General features: G+C 41.6%; 1 protein-coding gene across 2 annotated transcripts; it reads right to left on the bottom strand.

Annotated features, from left to right (window-relative positions):
* Positions 1–408: 408 nt before the first annotated feature.
* On the bottom strand, positions 409–17682 carry Actl6a (actin like 6A). 2 transcript variants are annotated; one of them, XM_055625832.1, is made up of 14 exons: positions 17497–17682; positions 14349–14425; positions 14038–14212; positions 11576–11676; positions 10558–10655; positions 8668–8762; positions 8315–8421; positions 8139–8228; positions 6861–6922; positions 6545–6659; positions 6353–6433; positions 4665–4760; positions 2289–2375; positions 409–846 (listed from the first exon to the last, which is right to left on the bottom strand). In XM_055625832.1, the coding sequence occupies exons 1-14, from the start codon at positions 17519–17521 to the stop codon at positions 766–768; spliced, it is 1290 nt and encodes a 429-aa protein (XP_055481807.1). In that variant the 5' UTR covers positions 17522–17682; the 3' UTR covers positions 409–765. The 2 variants fall into 2 exon arrangements, with proteins under 2 accessions (XP_055481807.1, XP_055481808.1); XM_055625833.1 differs by lacking the exon at positions 17497–17682 and adding an exon at positions 17049–17385.
* Between the last annotated feature and the right edge of the window lie 1465 nt (positions 17683–19147).

Genomic DNA, 19147 nt, shown 5'->3' with positions numbered 1-19147 from the left:
TCCTGACATCTAAGCAGCTTACATCACCGAATGTCTTGGTGATGCTATCAGCAAAGTGGGTTTGGGGATGCTCTGTTTTCACCACTAATTGAAAAGTGTGAGGGGAGGAAGGAGCTGGAAAGATGGCTCAGTGGTTTAAGAGCGCTAGTTGTTCTTCCCAGCACAAACACAGGGACTCAAAACCATCTGTAACTCCCAGTTGTAGGGGAGCCAACACTTCTCTGGCTCACACAGACACCAGGCACTAATATGGTGTGGATGAAATGACCATACACCTAATTTTCTAAGCATGAAAGAGATGTGGATATTGTTAATAAAACAGTGATTGTGTCTCCCACCAAAATGATGGTAAAGGTGGTATTGACGGTAGCAAATCACAACACAGAAAAGAATCCAAAACCCTTCTAGATGGTACTGATTTTTATTTAGTTTTGTAAGCCTAAGGTAAAAAGCATAGGCAGTAACTTTTACTAGTCAATAAAAATTCCACCAACCCACAGGAGAGCCGGAAAGTACTTACTGAAAGGAAAATATTTAGAGAAAATAGACATTCATACAAAATTATAAAATGCCTGTAATAAGAATAAGTGCATTTCAAGGAAAGCACAAACTCATTTTAATTTATAGAGCCAGTTAAAGCCTTAAAAAATTTAAGTGGAAATTGAAATATGCAAACATGTATAAACATTCTACAAAAGATGGTCATCTTTTCCTGAGTATACTAAAGCTACAGACGTGAGGTGATGGGCAACAGGGTGGGAGCCCTCAAGGGCATTTTCTTTCTACACACTGCTTCCCTCCTTCCTCATACTCCTGTTTGGAAATCCACATCTGTTGAAAGGTACCCTGTAAGATGGAAAGAAATATAATTATGTTCACTTTTTACTACAAGGTAGTGTTTTAAATGCCCTTAAGAACTGCTAAACTATTAAATCCCTCCAAATAGTACTGTCCCCCTATTCCCTCTGCCCTCCTCTAAGGCAGGCCAGAGACACTGTTTTAGCCTAGCCTTTCAGGTCTGAGAGACCACTAAGCCCCTCGTTACCTATTACGTCAGAAATTAAAAGTGGCTAGCAAACACAAGAGGAAGGGTCCTAAGGCAGTAGTGGAACCTATTGGTAGGCCATGACAGTTATTTCAGGTCCTGTGGGGGAAAGCAGGAACAATCTACATCTTGACTCCTGAGACACAATCTCCCAATTCAGGGTAGACTCCCATTAAGACCTAGCACAGTGATCTTACTGGCCCACAGAGCCAACTTCTGACAGCTTCATGAGGAGTTGGGAAACAACCCAACTTCAGGATGAAATGATGTATCATCACTAAATGCAATGCACACAGGCCTGCCCAGCGCCAAAACAGACATTACTAGCAGAGGCTCAACTGCTCCCACTGGAAAGGGAGTGTAGACTGATAGTGTCCACTGACTGGGCATTCTGTTGCATCCCAACACGGAGCCAAGTGTGGCACTGCAGACCCAAGGTCCCAGCACTCTGGAGGGGGAGGTAAGAAGTCTGCAAGTTGGAGGCCAGCCTGAAGTTGATGGAAGATGGAGGGGGTGTTTTATATATAAATGTTTTTAATCAGATAGTCCTACCAAGTCCTCCACTCATCTGTCAGTTGTTTTTTTTTTTTACAGCATCTTTTTTTTTTAAAGATTTATTTATTATTTATATGGCATTCTGCCTGCATACCAGATCTCATTATATATAGATGGTTATGAGCCACCATGTGGTTGCTGGGAATTGAACTCAGAACCTCTGGAAGAACAGCCAGTGTTCTTAACCTCTGAGCCATCTCTCCAGCCCCCATCTGTCATTTTTTAAATGCAAAGATCAATGAAGCACTTAGATCATTCTTAATAATTTTTACTACGCTTAGTATTTTTCAATGACATAGTTTAGCCACATAAGAATTCTTTTTTTTAAAATTAAGAATATTTCTGCTTGTATTGAAAATGTATGAGTTAATATTGTAATAAATAAACAACCATTACCAGACAACCCAGAGTGCTGTTCTGGAGGAAAAAAAAAAATGTGAATAGGAGAGAGTTACTCATAGAACCAAGACAGATTTTTATCAGTACAGAATAAATGTCAAAAGCATCTTGAGCTCCCAACAAAAAGAACCAGGAAAGATGTAATAATTATTCAGAGAAAAAGATGGTGCATCAGATGAAAAACTGTTTTTGTAAACTGTTGTACCACTCCCATTCTCACAGTTGCCCTCTCAAACCAGAGTCTGTCTCGGTGAAATCTTTATTCTTACAAAGCAACTTATCTACTAACCAAAGATGCTAGGATGGAGCCACCAATCCATGAGCTGAACCTCCGTTCCACTGTCGTGTTGTTTGCAATTAGTTTCAATCGCATGCTCTGCAACAGAGGAAGCATTAGGATGCTGGAGTAGCCACAAGAGCCAACCTGATCTCTTTCTTCCTCTCTCTCACTGACTCACTCAACAAACACACACAGGGAAAATGAATAATTTTACATGGTGTCAAACAGCTAAGTAACAGCTGACAAAGATCAAGCTGAATATGGGGTAAGAAAATGGACTATATGACTCCGAGAACTAGGTAAATACAGGCATGCAGCACTTCGCCAGGTAGGAAAACCAAACTGGACCAGAAATTCTGACACCCATGCTCTTTAACTTTCGCTGTCAGTAACTTGTTTGAATATCCTCAGCATGACACTCCCCCCATGAGTTTCCATTTCTGCAGCAATAAAGAAACTACCCAGAGCTTGAAGTCTCCTTCCCTTGAACAGCTCTACTAAACAGGTTTTATGATATTCCTTTAAGCACTGACACTTATTTTGCAATCTCATTTAGACACAAAGACAGAATTTATATGTGTATAATTCCTTACACAACTATTAAACAAATTGACAAAGCAATAAAAAACAAAACATTTCAAAACTGCATAACAGGACAGCACTTACAATTCATGCACACACTTTCAAAAGGTACCACGGTAAGTGCTTGCTTAATTTTCATTTAAAGTCTCATACTCCCCCACTCTGCCCCCAGAGCTCCAGCTATCTCAACTCTTCCCACATCGCAAGATGCCACATTGCAAGTAACATTGATTCATATTGCTTGCCTTCCAAATCTGTGCTTCTGCCCAGCAGGGTAGCTCATGTCTATAACCCCTCAGGCTGAATGAAGGAGCACAATGCTGGGTAAACTAGCCTGGTCACAATGGGACTGCAACATAAGCCCCACCTCAAAACCCTAAAACCTTAGTGCTTCTATTCTGAACACAGTACAGCCCAGGGTCGCCTTGAACGTGTGCTCTTCCTGCCTCAGCCTCCCCAGTAGCTGACAGGTCAACACCACCTGCAATACAGTGTTCATCTCACTTCCTATACAAAGGGACTTTCTCCCTTCTCCTTAGGAATCTGCCTCTGGGAATAATTTTCAAGATGTCCATACCAGACACAAATGTAGTCTACAGTACACAAATGTAGACTCTTTTCACAGTGAGTTAACATGTGTCACGTAGAACATAGGACCAGGAAAGTGCTGGTACAGGATGTTCTAGAATGGAACTTTTCTCCTGACATGTTTCTTGATTTTAATTACTTCCTAAAGGACAAGAGTTTCTAAGTTACTCTTAAAAATTAAAAAGACCCATTTTATGAATTATGTGTGTGTATATGACTGTGTGAGCATATGTGCACATGAATGCAGGTGCCTGAAGAGGCCAGAGAGCATTGGAACTCCCTGGAACTGAACTTAGAGGGGGTATGACCAGTCCAATGTGAGTTCTGGGAACTCAGGCCTCAGCAAGAACAGTTTACACGGTAAGGCTGAGCCATACCTCCAGCCCCTACTCTTCAGCAGACCTTGGACCATTCATGCCATTCATGCTCTCTATGAAACTCAATGGTCAGAACTACTATGGCAGGTTCTAGACCTCAGTTCTCAACCTATGGGTCTTGACTCCTTTGGAAGTTAAATGACCCGTTCACAGGGTCACATCAGATAGCCTACAAACCAGATATTTACATTATGATTCATTACAGTAGCAAAATTACAGTTATAAATTATCAACAAAAATAGAAGAGGACTGTATTAAAGGGTCACAGCATTAGGAAGGTTGAGAAGCACTGCCCTAGACCACCATCTCCAACAATGCAGTACGCTGAAGGCTAATGTCAATCACCGAAGTGTAGCACTGCAATACACACATATAGCATATGTAAATCATGAGCAGTCAAAAACGTACAATTTCTATAGACACACATAACAGCCTTTAAGCATGTTATACTTAGTGTTATTAATACATGTAAGTTACCTCTCCAGATTGGCTGCTTCTTTGAAAATCAGCACCATGTACCCTGGAAGTGTATGCGTATGCATGTTCATGTGTACACACTTATATGTGAATGTGTTTGTGTGGGTAAAATAAGGTGAAGAGAGAGAAAAGACATGTAATTTGGTCTGAGCTCTAGAAAGATATGCATGGGTGAATGCACCCACACATGAACACACGGCACACACAAACATTAAAAAGACATTCAAGTAATAGAAGAGGAACCAAGAGGTGTTATGTAGATCTTGACTAATACGTTTCATACTGTAAAGGCACACAATTATCCAACTCCACTCAGTGAAAATGGACACAACTAAATCACACAACAAACAGAAAAACTTACTGGGGGAGTTTTCTGAGAAAGCTCTCGATTTAACCTGTCAGTGAAACTCTGGATTAGCGTGTTTCCTCCTGCTACAATCACACTGCCGTAGAGACCCTAGGAGAGAAACAAAATTATTTCCACGTGTTTCCAACAACCCTACAGGTATTGTTTGGTGCTGGGAGATGGACCCAACTACCAACTTCATTGGTTTTCCACTTATTTATTTTGTGTGTATATGTGTAGGAGTAAGCATGGCCTACATGTGTATATGTAGAGATTAGAGGACACTTGTGGAGTTCTTTTTCTAGCATGTGAGTTCTGGGAATCAAGTTCAGGTTATCAGGCTTTGGTGGCAGGCATCTTTATGCACTAAGCCATCTTGCCAACCCAGAGCCACTAAATTAAAATTACTCTTAAACTTATACTTCTTATTGGCAGACAGCTGCTAATATTAGAAGTACATTTTATAATGGCATTCATCTTTGTTCATCTGAAAGTCATTGTATTTTAAATTAGACAAAATTGTTTTATGATCGTGACAGATAATGATACTCTTTGGAAACAATCCTGGCCAAAATACTCTTTCTCTTTTGCAGAAATGTTCCAACTTTTATAGAATATAAGCTGAACCTCCCAAATAAAAACAACTTCATACTCATAGAGCATATATTTACTTCTAGTTTGCATGTATTATCAAAATGTAAATGTCAGCCTGCTTTTTTAACTGGCTATGTTCTTAATTTAAAAACCTACTCCAAACATCTAAGTCATCTAAATTTTTAAACAGAAAATGCAAAAATGGGGTCCCATCTGCTAACAACCTTAAGTAAACTGAAAATTATCTCAATAAAATTAGTTCCACTCTTGCAAATGTATTTAATTCTCTACCCTGCCATGACCTTGCCCAAAATAACCCACAACTTAGAGCAGAAAAATAGCTCAGTGGATTACAAGGAAGTGTGCTGTGCACACTGGAGACATGAGCTCTACATACATACACATACATACATACACACACACACACACATTTTTAAAATTTTAAACTAACACTTCTATCCTGGAAGAGGTAGGGGATACTAGGTCACCTGAAAGAAATTATTTTCGCGGTCACCCAACAGTTTTTTGTGAATATGTTGTTTATACACTCATAATCTATTCACATCATACTTTAAGCAAACTTGAAGAAAACCAAGGTAGTATGTGGGTTGTAAACTAAGTGGATTATGAAATAAATCTATAGCTTAATGAATATAGTATATAATAAAGTCAACATAGTATATCAAGAGTTTAAAACCTGACAGAATGGAACACATACAAAATCACCTAAAAGGATCCATGTAAAGTTGCATACTCTAAACCACACCTTTCTGAAAAATACAAGTATAAGAAAAATCAGCAACTTACATATATTTTGATTTACTACATTTTAGAAAATCTGGAGTAGCAATGTCTAAGGAAATTTGTGAGGAAGAATCTGCCCTGTCCAGATTGGCAGCCACAAACCACGTTCACAGAAAAGTTAGTCGTGCAACTCAGGAGCCGAGGTGACCAGGCAGCAGCACTGGGTTGGCCCTACACACCCCTTGCAGGTGTCCATCTCTTTACACAGGGTTATAAACAGCCCTCAAAGCCGCTGGGCCAAGTTACAAACCTAATTTGAGGCATTTCCCTGCCATAAAAGACAGTAAGAGGAGACTGGCACTTACTGGTCTGATGTCAATGTCACACATTCCAACACTTGTCGTGACAACATGACTGACTCCCAGCATTGTGTTCCCAGATAATCCCTAGAACAAGAACGCCAGTGTTCACATGGAACCCACTGCTGAATTTAGTCTTATTTAGGCTTTATGATCCCGTAAGATCTCTACACAAGAAAAGCCACACCAATTTCATACCTTTACGTTGGAAGGGTCAAACAATCCTTCAGGAATTTTTAGCCGCTCTGCACCAAAATCACAGTTGTAACCGTTGGGGAATTCGTAGTGAACAGTCGGCATCTGTGCAGCCACTCTGGAAACGCAAAGATTACTTCACATAAAGCAAAACAACCCTGTTCAAAATTATAATCGGCTTAGGAGTTACCAACCACTAATAGAGTGCAAACACCTAAGCGCAGTATTCAGATTATACTTTATGATTGTAGGCTAAACACATTCTACAGCTCTTTAAACAAAAGCCCTAATTTCTTAAGTACATAGACGGAAAACATACTGTTCATCGTAGGTGGAGTCTGACACCTGAAGAACTGAAGCTTGAAAATCTTGGATGACGCACTGTGAACAGAGACACGTTAAGAAACAAGGCTGAAAGCTGCCTTTGTAACGTACACTTAGTTCTGGCTCTGTATCTAACAGTCAACTAATCATGTCAGACCAGTCTCTCATGGTTCCAATTCTACAATTACGTGGGAATTCACAATTTACAGCATAAATTAATTTCTATACAAGTAATTATGCAATTTAAATACATTTCAATTACAGTATTTATGGGACAATAACAAGAGATTAAAAATTACCAGGAACCTGCACCACTGCCCCACCAAATTAAATCAGTTTCACAACATCATTCTTTTCCTTAAAAGTAACCTGATTTTTTTGTTTGTTTGGTTTTGTTGTTCAAGACAGGGCTTCTCTGTGTAGCTTTGAAACTCACTGTTTAGACCAGGCTGGCCTCGAATTCACAGATTTCCACCTGCCTCTGTCTCCTGAGTGCTAGGATTAAAGGAGTGTGCCACCACTGCCAGCTAACTTGATTTTAAAAGCAAGATTTTATCACCTGACTATAACATGCATACATGTCACATCTCAGGTAGCAATTTCTAGTGACTGCTGTAGGATGAACATGCCCTGCAGGTTGATATGGAAAAACCTTTTCTGATGTCTACACAGAATCATTAATCCAAGATTTTCCATTTTCTAACCCACACAACTCTGGATGCAACATGCTCAGAATACACTTAGTCAATTATGGCCTCCATATCCTTTTACTATTAGAAATTAGTATGTATCTATAGGAAAGCCAATGCACTGACCTCTCACCCACATATGTATACACATTCAGGCACAGATTTTCAGTAAAGAGTCCCATCAGCTCACTGTTGAAGCCATTACACATGCTTTTGCATGTCTAATAAATGCTAGAGCTATATAAGTTCTACACGAACTAAAAGCATTTTCTTAATAACAGTATAAAATAGCATGCCTGCTTTTACCCTAAAACCAAAACCTCTTCCATGTCTTCAAACTGCTATGTAGTAGTTTGTCTGTAGGGATTGTTTCAATAACCTGGAAAGTGCTCCCCAACCCTAAGCTATTCATTTTGTCAGATGATAAAATACATAACTTGTCTGTCTCTGCCCGATCCAGAGTCAGCCCACAAGTCCCACAAGGTAATAAATCTCCTCTATGTAAAGACAAACAAACAAACAAAACAAAACCCCAAAACTTTGCAATCAACTCTTTATTGATAAAGACACTAAGGGTTACTTACATTGCACATGTAATTGTGCCAAGACCTTGTAACCTGGGGCAGTTTCTCTTTTCTTTTCCAGTTCGCTGGAGAGCCTTCTCGAACAGCCTCCTGAGAACAAGAGCACATGCTAAGAGACTTCACAACACAGGAGAGGCAAAGGCAGGCCTCACCATGGAACTTGCCATGCTGCTTACTTTTGATGCAATCATATATGGAGGGATGAGTTCTATATTCATTTCCTGGAAGAGTTCTCTGCACTGCATGGTAATGAAGTCTCCAGCAAGAGGGGATTTCACAATGCCTGAGAATCAAATCAAACAACGCTGAAGAAGCCAATTTGGAATTCCTGGGCAATGTGAGTGTGTTTACACAGCAGGAGGTTTCTTTCAGTAAATTAACTAAACTATCATTTCAAAGAATAAGCCATGCATTTAAAACATAATACTTGGGAATAGATGTGCTCCAATAGAATTCCTGGTCTGTCTTCATCATCTGTGTCCTCATGCCAAGGAAAGTCATTGTGTGCCTTCGTTAAGCAGTGAGTTACCTTGTTGAAGGACATAGCCATCATGGACTGGAATTGCAGTGGTATGGGTAGCTCCACTGTCCAAAATCAGCCCAGTAGAACGACCATTAGCAAATCTAGTTTAAAGCATTAAGGAAAATAAAATATCAAGGCTCTTTAAGACAGTGCTGAATGTGAAAGGCTGGCTCCTGTAATGTTTAAGCCAGTTTTTTAAATACACACTATCATTTACATCATGTAAAAGCATGTCTAGGGATAAAAAATGGTGTCAATAATTAGTCTATCCTGAAGAAAACTTAGACAAGCAGGAATCCCAGAAGTGTTTCTATGCAGAACTCGTCTTTAATTAAGCTGGTTAAAATAAGCATATTGAAAACCTCTACAACTGATCAAAAGGCTTACAATAAATTGAGACACTTTTAACAACATCTACAAAAACTTGACAAGAACACGAAAAGGCTGTGACACCTCAGAAGGAGAGCGCTGGAGAAGCTCTGAGGTCATCAGCTAGGTGGCAGGTCCCACCTCTTCCAACAAGCAATTCCAGGTAGACTCAACAGCTGTTGAAAAGGGCAGATCTTGCTTCCCTCAGCTGCATGCCACAGGCCTAAATGCAGGCTTATGAACAGGGCCTTTCACTGGTTCTTTCTTCCTGAACACTGATGACATCCTCCCAGGTCTGGGGCCTAAAATAACATTTCAGAGGAGGTAAAGGACAGAGATATGGGTGGGGTGAAGGGCACAAGATTGCCACTAATGATCCTTGAGGCAAAAGATACACAAATGTAACGCCAAGCCACCTCTGCCCTGAAGAGAATCTTGTTTAGTAAAACAAGAGGTCAGTTTATCTGCAAAAAGAAAAGCTTGGGATGTCCTGGAGAGAAAAGGAAAGGACTGCCCAACCTGTTCCTGGGACTCCCAAGAGTAACCTGGGGGAGAATGTGGATGAAGTAGGAACAAGCAGGAAATACAGAGGCAGAACATGATGAGCTCAGAACTACAGAAGTGCAGCTCAGCCTCACACAGGAGAAACACAGAAGAGAACCATCCTCACTTAACACGGAATGACTTCAGAAAGATTCCAGAGGTGCACAGTAGCCCACAGAAACAAGACTCTGCTCGCTACACATCAGGCAAAGGACCACTATCTACAACAAATGCCTAAATCAAAACACTAGACCAGAAATGGCTACCAGCAAAAGAACATACTACAGAACCGGTGAGAAAAGAGACCTCACCACTGGTGGGAACATAAATTAGTCTAGCAACTACGAAAGTCAGTTAACGAGGATCCTCAAACTTAAAAAGTTACTATGGTTAAACCTACTATATCTATGCCTAGAGAACAAAGTCGGCACAGCACAGAGACCCACACACCCACGCTCATCACAGCCGACTCACGTCAGCCTCAGGGTTATCAACATATGAGGAGAATGTGTTCTACATACACCTGGAGGTTTGCTGGCCCAGAAGGAATGAAATAATGCTGCTTGCTCAAAAAGGAGACCAAATTAGTGAACAATGCAAACAAATACTGCGTGTACAATGTTATCTGCAAATCCAAGAATGCCTCAAAAACACATTAAAAACACATGCATTTACACATGTACACACACACACACACCACTGAAAGGCAGAGTGGAAGAAGGAAAGAGATGAGAGTTTCAGGAAGGGGTAGGGAAGTCTAAAGAGAGAAAGTGGTTGAGTATGGTCCAGGCATGAGGTATGTGATATACTTAAAGAACATTGTCTTTATGAAACCCAACACTATGTACAATTAATATAAAGCAAGAGCAGGGGAAAAAAGCTTAAAAAATACTTAAAGACAGGTAAAAAGCTGTAAGGAGGAGACACAATTCTTCCACTAATGTCTTACACACACAGAGAAAAGCTGTCTTACTCTAAGGATACGCTGTCAAAACTGCAGTTTTGCAGAGGAAGAATGCAGGGATGCTGTAGTGCTCGAACATCAGCTCTGTCAGCTTCTCTCTCTTCGCCCTGGTGTTCCACTGCAGAAGGGAGGAAGGACCCAGGTTATTTACTGCACAGTAAGAAAAGCACTCACTCATTTCATGCTACATTAAGAGCCATGTTGGGAAAAAAAAAAAGAATGTTAAGAACTTCTCTTTTTAAAAGATCTTAAACTCTAGAACAACTGGGCATGGTCCACCCATTTAATCCCAGCACTCGGAAAGGAGATGCCAGTGATCTCTGAGTTCAAGGCCAAGGCCAGCCTTGGTCTACAGGAGTTCCAGGACAGCCAGTTCTACACAGAGCAAATGTGTTAAAAATAATAAATAAATAAATAAATAAATAAATATGAGTGTGTGAAAAGCCTATTAAAAAAAAAGATCTTAAACTCGATTATTCAACAGGTAAAACTATCAGCTACTATGAGTTCTAGAAATAAAGACTTTCCAAATCACAGAAAAATTAAAATTCTAAAAACAAAAGTATTCTTAGATATTAAATCAGGTAACCAAAATCCTAAATATGAATTTCAAAACACTCAATCATCCCACTTGCAAATGGTAATCAAAAACAAAGCCAATTATTTCATTTGCTGAAATGTTATAACCACAATTAACATTACTATTTCCCCCAAGTTTCCAAGCTCAAAATGAGATTTTTGATGACTCTTTAAAAGAAAAAAGGGGCAGCCAGATGGCCCAGTGGGTAAGGGCTCTTGCCACCAAGAACCTGAGAACCTCAGTTAGATCCCTGGGATCCCCATGGTCGAGAACTAATGCCTTCACGCTGCTGTGTGCCTGTACATGTGTGCCTGGCACATGAGCACCTGTCTGTCTGTGTGTACATATGATCAATTAACAAAAAATGTAGTTTTTAAAAAGGAAGAAAAAGAAAATCTTCAAATGAGTGGGAAGTAAAGCAAGCAAAAGAACAAACAGCAGAGAAACTTGGGTCTCACCGGTGCTTCCGACATGAGAACAGGATGCAGGCTGGCTTCCGATTTGACATGCATCTTGTAAGTATGATCCAAAATGGCCTGGAAACTATCCCAGTCTTCAACTAGAACACAAGAGTCACAGTCTGAAACAAAGCTTAGTTGATGACAAATGAATGAACATCTTCTAAGACGGAGAGACTATTTCTATGACTTATACCTTAATATGCAGAATCAACTTGTAACACAGAACTTTATAAAAAAGGCCATTATAGTTTTCTACTACAGAATCTCTTTTGATTCTTTCAGGTGGGCCTCAGATCTGCCCCAGATTAAGTGGGTACTTATCAGACACTTAACAATTCTTGCTAGAGGTCAAGTGATTGATCAGAAAGGAAAAGAAGACACTGGAAAAAAGCTCATGGGCTAGACACAGCAATATTTGAAACTGTGGCGGAAAAAAAAAGTTTACTATCTGTTAAAAAAATAAGATTTAAAAGCATTTTAAAAATTTAGAGAGTAGCTAAACATGGCAGTGCATGCCTTTAATCCCAGCACACAACAGTGAGGAGGCAGAGACAGGCAGGACTACAGAGCTAGGCTTTGTCTCAAAAAACAAAACAAAACAAAAACAGATGTCTTCAATCTGTCATCCTTTGCAACTGCTACTGAGTCACTGGTTAACTGGTGAAAGTTCCACTGGACAATTAATATTATCAATTGAATGTGACCTTTTGACATGACTTGGCACTACCGATTACAATGGTTTACAAATGTTTTCTCCCACAAACCATATGACTTGTTTAAGTTGACTTGGCACTACTGATTACAATGGTTTACAAATGTTTTCTCCCACAAACCATATGACTTGTTCATCAGGGACCTTACTGTAATCTCAACCCATCTCTGAGAACACTGAGCACCACTTGACTCTACCAGTCTTAAGCATCTCTTGAATTTTCCCTCACTGCTAACTTGAGGCCACCCATTCTCCTTTCTGAGCACTCATCTCTACTGGTTAAAGACTGAGCAAGTCTTCAACAGAAAATATATTCCTAACCTCTTACAAGTTCCATGTCCTTTCTGGGTCATATAGTGCAATTCCACACCTTCAATGTTCCCCTATGACTTTTAACTGACCTGCTTACTTACCAGTGTACCATACACTCTAAAGTAAGGCCATTCACTTGCTGGAAGACCACAGCAAACCTGACCCTCTGCTGGTGTCTGGGCACTCAACTAGCCAACAGTTCCTTGCATTGATACAAAACCTACCCTATATGCTAACAATAGGCCACTGTTTCCAACCTGTTTGTCCAAAGTGGCTTATATTGAATACTGGTTCCTTCCTATGTCCCTAGAGCTTTGGCACATGATAGGCAGAGGTGGTCCTATATGACTGGCCTTCAGGTAAAGCCTTACACACAGAGTCTCTGCTGACACCCCAGTGGACAATACATATGTTGTGATACTGTGCAACTGAGGCAGGAAGCACATCCTATGATCCTATGCCATCCACAGTGAGAAGAGTTGGTCTCCTCTGGGTTTCAGCCCCTTTCCCTTTTTCCTTGGATGATGTCCTCATGTGTCTTTTCAGTGTGGTTACATGAGGCTCCTGAGTAGCTTACCTCAGTTTTATCCCGAGACTATTAACACTTCCTTGTCCCCTTTTAATTCTTCTTTTAGTAAATGGTACCATTTATCATCAGCTCAACAAAATTCTAGGAAACCTTCTCAATTCTCCTCTCTTTTCTGCCTCTTCACTCTCTTAGTGCCATCTGTTGCCTGGATACCTAAAAGCCACTTCAAGGTCTCTGCCCTCAGTGGTTTAAACCCTCCTCGTTTCCATCAAAAATGTTCTCCTCTCCGGTTATCCTGCTATCTCCAGTACTTCCCTCCAGCAGACCCTGTATACGGTCAAGTCTTTCAGGATGGCAAATATGAGCACATGCACCTTACTTAATTTCACCAGGCCAACTTTCAGAGACCAGCTTCGCGTGCTCCAAAGGAAGATAATGTTGTCTGCCTACCTTTCCTGCAAGTGACCCTTAACACACACAATGCTGCAGCCATATCGGTTAAACATGGGAGTTCCCTCATAACTCCCATCTCTTCACACAAGCTGACGCTTTTCTGCTTTTCTCAGCCTTGTTGGCCAGTCAAATTCTTATTCATTGCTCAAGATTCAGCATGCTGCCTCCTTTATGAAAACTGGCATGAACTCCTCTCTCTAATACCATTGCTTCCTGACCACATCTACACAGCTCTTAACCACACATACAGTATAGTTTTCTATGCATACACCAAACTCTGACTGCGTTTAACGAAAAGAAACACTTCTTACACACTTTTGTATTCTCAGTAGCTAAACTATTACTTTGTGGGATTAAAACAAACAAACAAAAAACCCTTATGTCCATCTTGTAAGAAGCTACTATTTACGTCTAAACTGACCATGAACACCCTATTTATAATCAAATTCATACCCATTCCATTCTTGAGTGGTGAGATGGCTTCCATGTTCTCCCTGGGTACTCGGAGGGCATTAGTATCTATGTAATAGGTAGGACCACCCTGTTTGCCTTTGTCACCATCTATTTCCATCATTGTGCTTCCATCATCTCTCTCCAAAACCATACCAATAGCGGTGGGGAAATCAACCTGGGAGAATTAAAACATGATATGAAGTATCATCTATTTTCACTAGGAATTGTTTCTAGTATCTACTGTCATTTTTGCTCTGAAGTTCTGCTTGAATTTAATTTTTCAGAGATAAGTAACTCATCACTATTCTTACCTTAGGGCAGTCCTCACCAGCATAGCCAGCCCGCACTGTATATGATCCAATGTCAAAAACAAGGGCACCAACTTCATCTGAAGAGATTAAAAGAGAATTACTGATGAGAGTAAGAAGAGAATTAATCCCAACACTCAAGAGATAGACACAGACCCATCTGAGTTCCAGGCTGGACTGGTCTACAGAGCTAGTTCCAGGACAGCCAGGGCTACACAGAGAAACCCTGTCTCAATAAAGAAAAAGAAAAAAAAAGGAGAAATTACCACTAGGAAACTAGGAACTTCTAGGTGTTCTGTGAAAGTTAAGGACATATATTATATGTAAAAAATGAGAATATTTAAACTTTGTAAAAATTCATTACGTTCACTTATCATTAGCTAGAACCTAATTTTTGTCATTGTTGTTTTAAGACAGGGTCTCTCTGTGGGATCCTAGTCCTAAGAACTCACAAAGCTCCACCTGTCTCCGACTCCCAAGTGCTAGAATTAAAGGTATGTAGCACCATGTCTGGCTTAAACCCAGTTTTAAATATGCCTCCAAGATGTAATTAAAATATGGTAAGTCACACATTGTTTATCTGGGAGGTTTAATCAGGAAAGACATGGTGCATTGATAGCTGGTGGTAAAGTTTCCTTACCAAAGGGAACTTTATAGATATTTATAAACATCTATCAAGTATATAAACATCTAGTCAAGGTATAGAAGGACAAACAGAAGGGACAGCCCAGTGCCCTCATAATCCTTGAAACTGAGGACTAAGAAACTGTTACCAGAACCTAGAGAGAAGTTTTTATGTGGGGAGAGCTGTTAGGAGCTGTGACATCGCTGAATGACACAGTGAGCTAATGGCTGCCTACTCAGGGAGGGAGGACCAAGCTCACAGACTCCAACCTCCAGGGAGATTCTAAAATCCAGCATCCAAATTGGGACACTCTTAACATGGGAGGGTACAGCTTTTAATGATAATACTAGAACAAAAGGTGCAAGCAAGAAGTAGGATTACCCTATTATCACCAAATCAAAGCTCAAACCAGAGGCTGACAGTCCACTGAAGCCATCTATTCAGGCACAGGAAGGGTGCAGAAAGTAATTACACAGACCAAGTAAAAAGCATTTAAGGAAAATACCATCAAAAAGTATACATTCAGCCAGGTTCAGTGGTGCAGCCCTGTAATCACCACACTCTGGGAGGCAGAGGCAGGAGGATCTCTGTGAGTTCCAGGCCAGCCTGGTCTACAAAGTGAGTTCAGGACAGCCAAGGCTACACAGAAAAAAACCTATCTCAAAATAAAAAAATAAAAAGTTACACATTCCAAACATTAGGAGATAATTTAGTGCAAACTGCCAAATTATCAGTCAAATTCAGAGAAAAGCTTCCATTTACATTTTCCAAGTACTTCAGCACTTTAGTTTTTCATTGTTGACTTGTCAAAGGGTTCCTCTCCACACACCAATATTTAAAACACTAATCCTACTTACCATTATTCAAACGCTAAGGCCTTAAGAGAAGCTCTTCTACACTGCTTGGTTAAAGCTAGACACCACTAAAGCCACTATGTGAAGCTTAGTGCTAGCTACAAAGAGCCAACACAGAACTATTCAGTTTAGCCATATCCAGTTTAGAGAAATTCGTATTTTAAAAGGAGAAACACATCCAACTGTTTGAATGAAAATGAAATGTCTCCAGACTCTGATATTTGTACATCTGGTGCTACTTAGGAGGTTTAGAAGGCATGGGCCTTGAAGTAGGAAGTTGTCGCTGGGGACAGGCTTTGAGTTTAAAGATTCCCCATTCCCAGCTTGCTCTCTGCTTCATGCTTAAGTCTGAATATGTGAGCTCACAGACTTCTGCTCCTGTCACCATGCCTACTGCTAGCTGTCATACCTCTCTACAATAATGGACTCGAATACCTCCGGAAGCATAAGCTAACGTAAATTCTTTCTTCTACAAGTTGCCCTGGTCATGTCTTTTGTTTGTTTTTCTTTATTCAAAACAAAGTAACAGAAAAGTGTCTAATATATACTATGTGAACTGGGTATTTTACTAACTTCTCTGCCTCAGATTCCTAAAATGTATTTAATACTTAGCTCATAGGATACTATAATGTATAAAAGCACTTACAAGAGTGCTGACAAACGATAAGCATAATACATATTAGCTAACTGTAATTACTGTCATTACACTTCTTTCCAGGAAAAAGGCATACAAATGTAAGCGTCTAGAGAAACAACTACAAACCGTTCTTACAAAATCCTGCACAGCAGTTAAAACGAGTGGGCGCAGATCTACTGACTCCCTACAGATATAAATTTGTAGTGTGGGGATACTGTTTTGCTCATTATGGGTGCACGTTACCAGTACACAGCAGAGAAAGGAATGCCCTTCTAAAGGCATTTTTGTGATGCCTTTTCCTCATCCCAGAAGCTATTTGCTCCCAACTTACAAAAGTTGTCTTTTAACTTTGAGCTGGTTGTTTAACTTTTCCCAATACTTTCTTCTTCTTAAAGTACGGGATAGGAGCACCATCTCCTGCCAGCATCCAGCCCAGAGAAAAGTCTCTAACCAGTTACCTACACTTAGGAAAAAAAAATTTAATTAAAATTAAAAAAAAAAAAGTGCTTGAAAGGCTTGGTTTCATTATCTTCAACCTAAAAAAGGTTCCAGACCAGTTCGATCGACAGGAAAACAGCAGCATGTACCTCAGCGCTCCGCTGCTCGAGGGACCGGGCACACCAGGAGCGATGTCTAGACTGCAGCAGCCGCGACACCAGGCGCGACTCGCACCCAGTGTCCACCCCGAGGGCCCGGAACCTCCGCGAGCTGCCGGGGACAACCGAGCTGGTAAAGCAGGGACCCGGCGTGCCAGGGGGCTGCCATCAGAGTCCCGCCAGTAGCTGAGCCCCGGGTGCGAGACACGGCAGGGCCCTCCCTCGAGCCCATCTCCAAATGCCGACAAGACAAGCCAGGAACGCACTGCGCGTAGGCTCCGGGTCCGAAGGGGCGGAGAGGCCGCGGCCCGAACGGGGACCGGAAGAACCGGCCAAAGACCGGAAGGGCACGCCAAGGACCGGAGGGAAACGAAAACGACCAGGGACCGGGCCGGTCGTTCCGGCCCGCAAGCCCCCTGGCGCCGCCGCGCTCGCTCACCTCCGCCGTACACTCCGCCGCTCATGGCTACTGTTGGGCGGGGACTGGCCGAAGACTACCGGGCGAGAGATAGCAGCGGCGCGACTCCACTTCCCGAGAACGCCGGCTCCGCAAGACTGCAACTTCCAACGCCGCCCCCTCCGGCAACAAAGCGGCGACCGCACGCCCGCTGCACAGCCACTCTTGCTGGTTTCTCGTATCAGCCAATGACAAGGGGCCCGGCTTAGTCCTTAGCCAATCAGAATGTCTCTCTGCTTCATCCCCGCGCGGTTTAGCCATTTTAGCCAATGAAAGGCAGCCTTGGGGGCGGGGAGAGGGGGAAGCGACGGAAGAAGGGAAGGAGTTGGGGGTATGGGCAGGAGGGGGCGGGGTTTCGCGGGCGGGTGAGGTGGGCGGGGCTTCCACTAGCGGAGAAGAACGTGGGTGGAGCTGCTTCGCGGGAGGGTATGAACTGACCTTCGCGCGCGAATAGAGTGGGAGGAGATTTATGGGAGGGCGGGCGAGTGGGAGGGACTTTGGGTGAGTAGGCGGGGTTTCTAGAGTGAATTAATAATACTCGGAATTAGGAGGAAAAGCTGAGCTAGCCTTGCGCTGGTCCTAGAGGGTTCTTGGTCCCAGGAGCCATGGGAACTTGGGCGGAGAAAGACGGGTGTCTGCAAGGAACCTGGAATTTGTGTTAAATACCTCGTAGAGATCCCTCTCCTTGGACTGTGATGAATTTGGATTTTTTTTTTTAATCAGAAAAAACTTAAACCAACATTTACACTTGGAAAGTAAAAGTGTGTAATCAGTAAATCAGATATAATAAGATCCAACATTTTTTTAAATGGCTATTTATAATAAAAGATAGTATATTGTTCCAGCTAGATTCAGATAGCATTTAAAAATCATGACCAGTTTCTTTCATTCTATGAAAAATCATTCACCAAGGAAGTGGAGCACGATTTAAGGAAGCACTGTTTCTAGAAATATGGCCAATCTGTGTCTTCTGTTTTTTTTGTTTTGTTTTGTTTTGTTTTCCACGGAGACAGGGTTTCCCTGTGTGGCCTTGGCTGTCTTGGATTCACTTTGTAGACCAGGTTGGCCTGAAACTCACAGAGCTCTGCCTGCTTCTGCCTCCCCAAGTGCTGACTGCCTCCCAGCTTATGTCTGCTCTTCTTAGTCTTCATTTCTACCAGTGTTGTCCAGAAAACTGCATTTTCTTCCCCGGATTACTGCAACAATGTGTTCCTCCTCTTCTTCCGGCTCTAGATAGCTTGGTCTATATTACAAAACACCCGAATTGGTCCATTCCAAAGCCGAAGTTTAAGATTACATGTATCTTTGTAACTGATAGCAGTGCTTAAATTGAAGTGACTAGGGTCTAGGAACATAGGAGCTACTCATAATCTTAGGAAGGCTGTATCAAATCCCGTCCATCTCCACGCCAACAAGGTGGTAGAAATTGATGAGTCATTGGATAGGGAATACACTTTCTTGTTCACTTGGCCCTATGTGCAGTGAGCTAACGATGGTTTGGGGTTTGGGTTTTTTAAGACAAGGTCTCACTATGTAGACCAGCCTAGTTTCCAAGCTGTCATCCTCCCCCTGCCTCCTGAGTACTGGTATTACAGGCATGTGGCACCTTGGGTATTATTACAATTTAAGTGGT

The sequence above is a fragment of the Psammomys obesus genome, unplaced genomic scaffold (assembly GCF_907164565.1).
Source record: "Psammomys obesus unplaced genomic scaffold, mPsaObe1.curated_primary_1811, whole genome shotgun sequence".
NCBI lineage: Eukaryota > Metazoa > Chordata > Mammalia > Rodentia > Muridae > Psammomys > Psammomys obesus.
Note: the sequence above shows the minus strand (reverse complement) of the source record. Positions and strands in the feature narration are given on the sequence as shown.

Coding starts and splice junctions, on each gene's coding strand:
- Actl6a (XM_055625832.1), bottom strand. CDS start 17,521: ATGAGCGGCGGAGTGTACGGCGGAG. Junction 8,763..10,557: donor AAAACTGCAGTTTTGACAGC/GTATCCTTAGAG, acceptor GCTTTAAACTAG/ATTTGCTAATGGTCGTTCTA. Junction 2,376..4,664: donor TTTCTCAGAAAACTCCCCCA/GTAAGTTTTTCT, acceptor CCTCTGTTGCAG/AGCATGCGATTGAAACTAAT.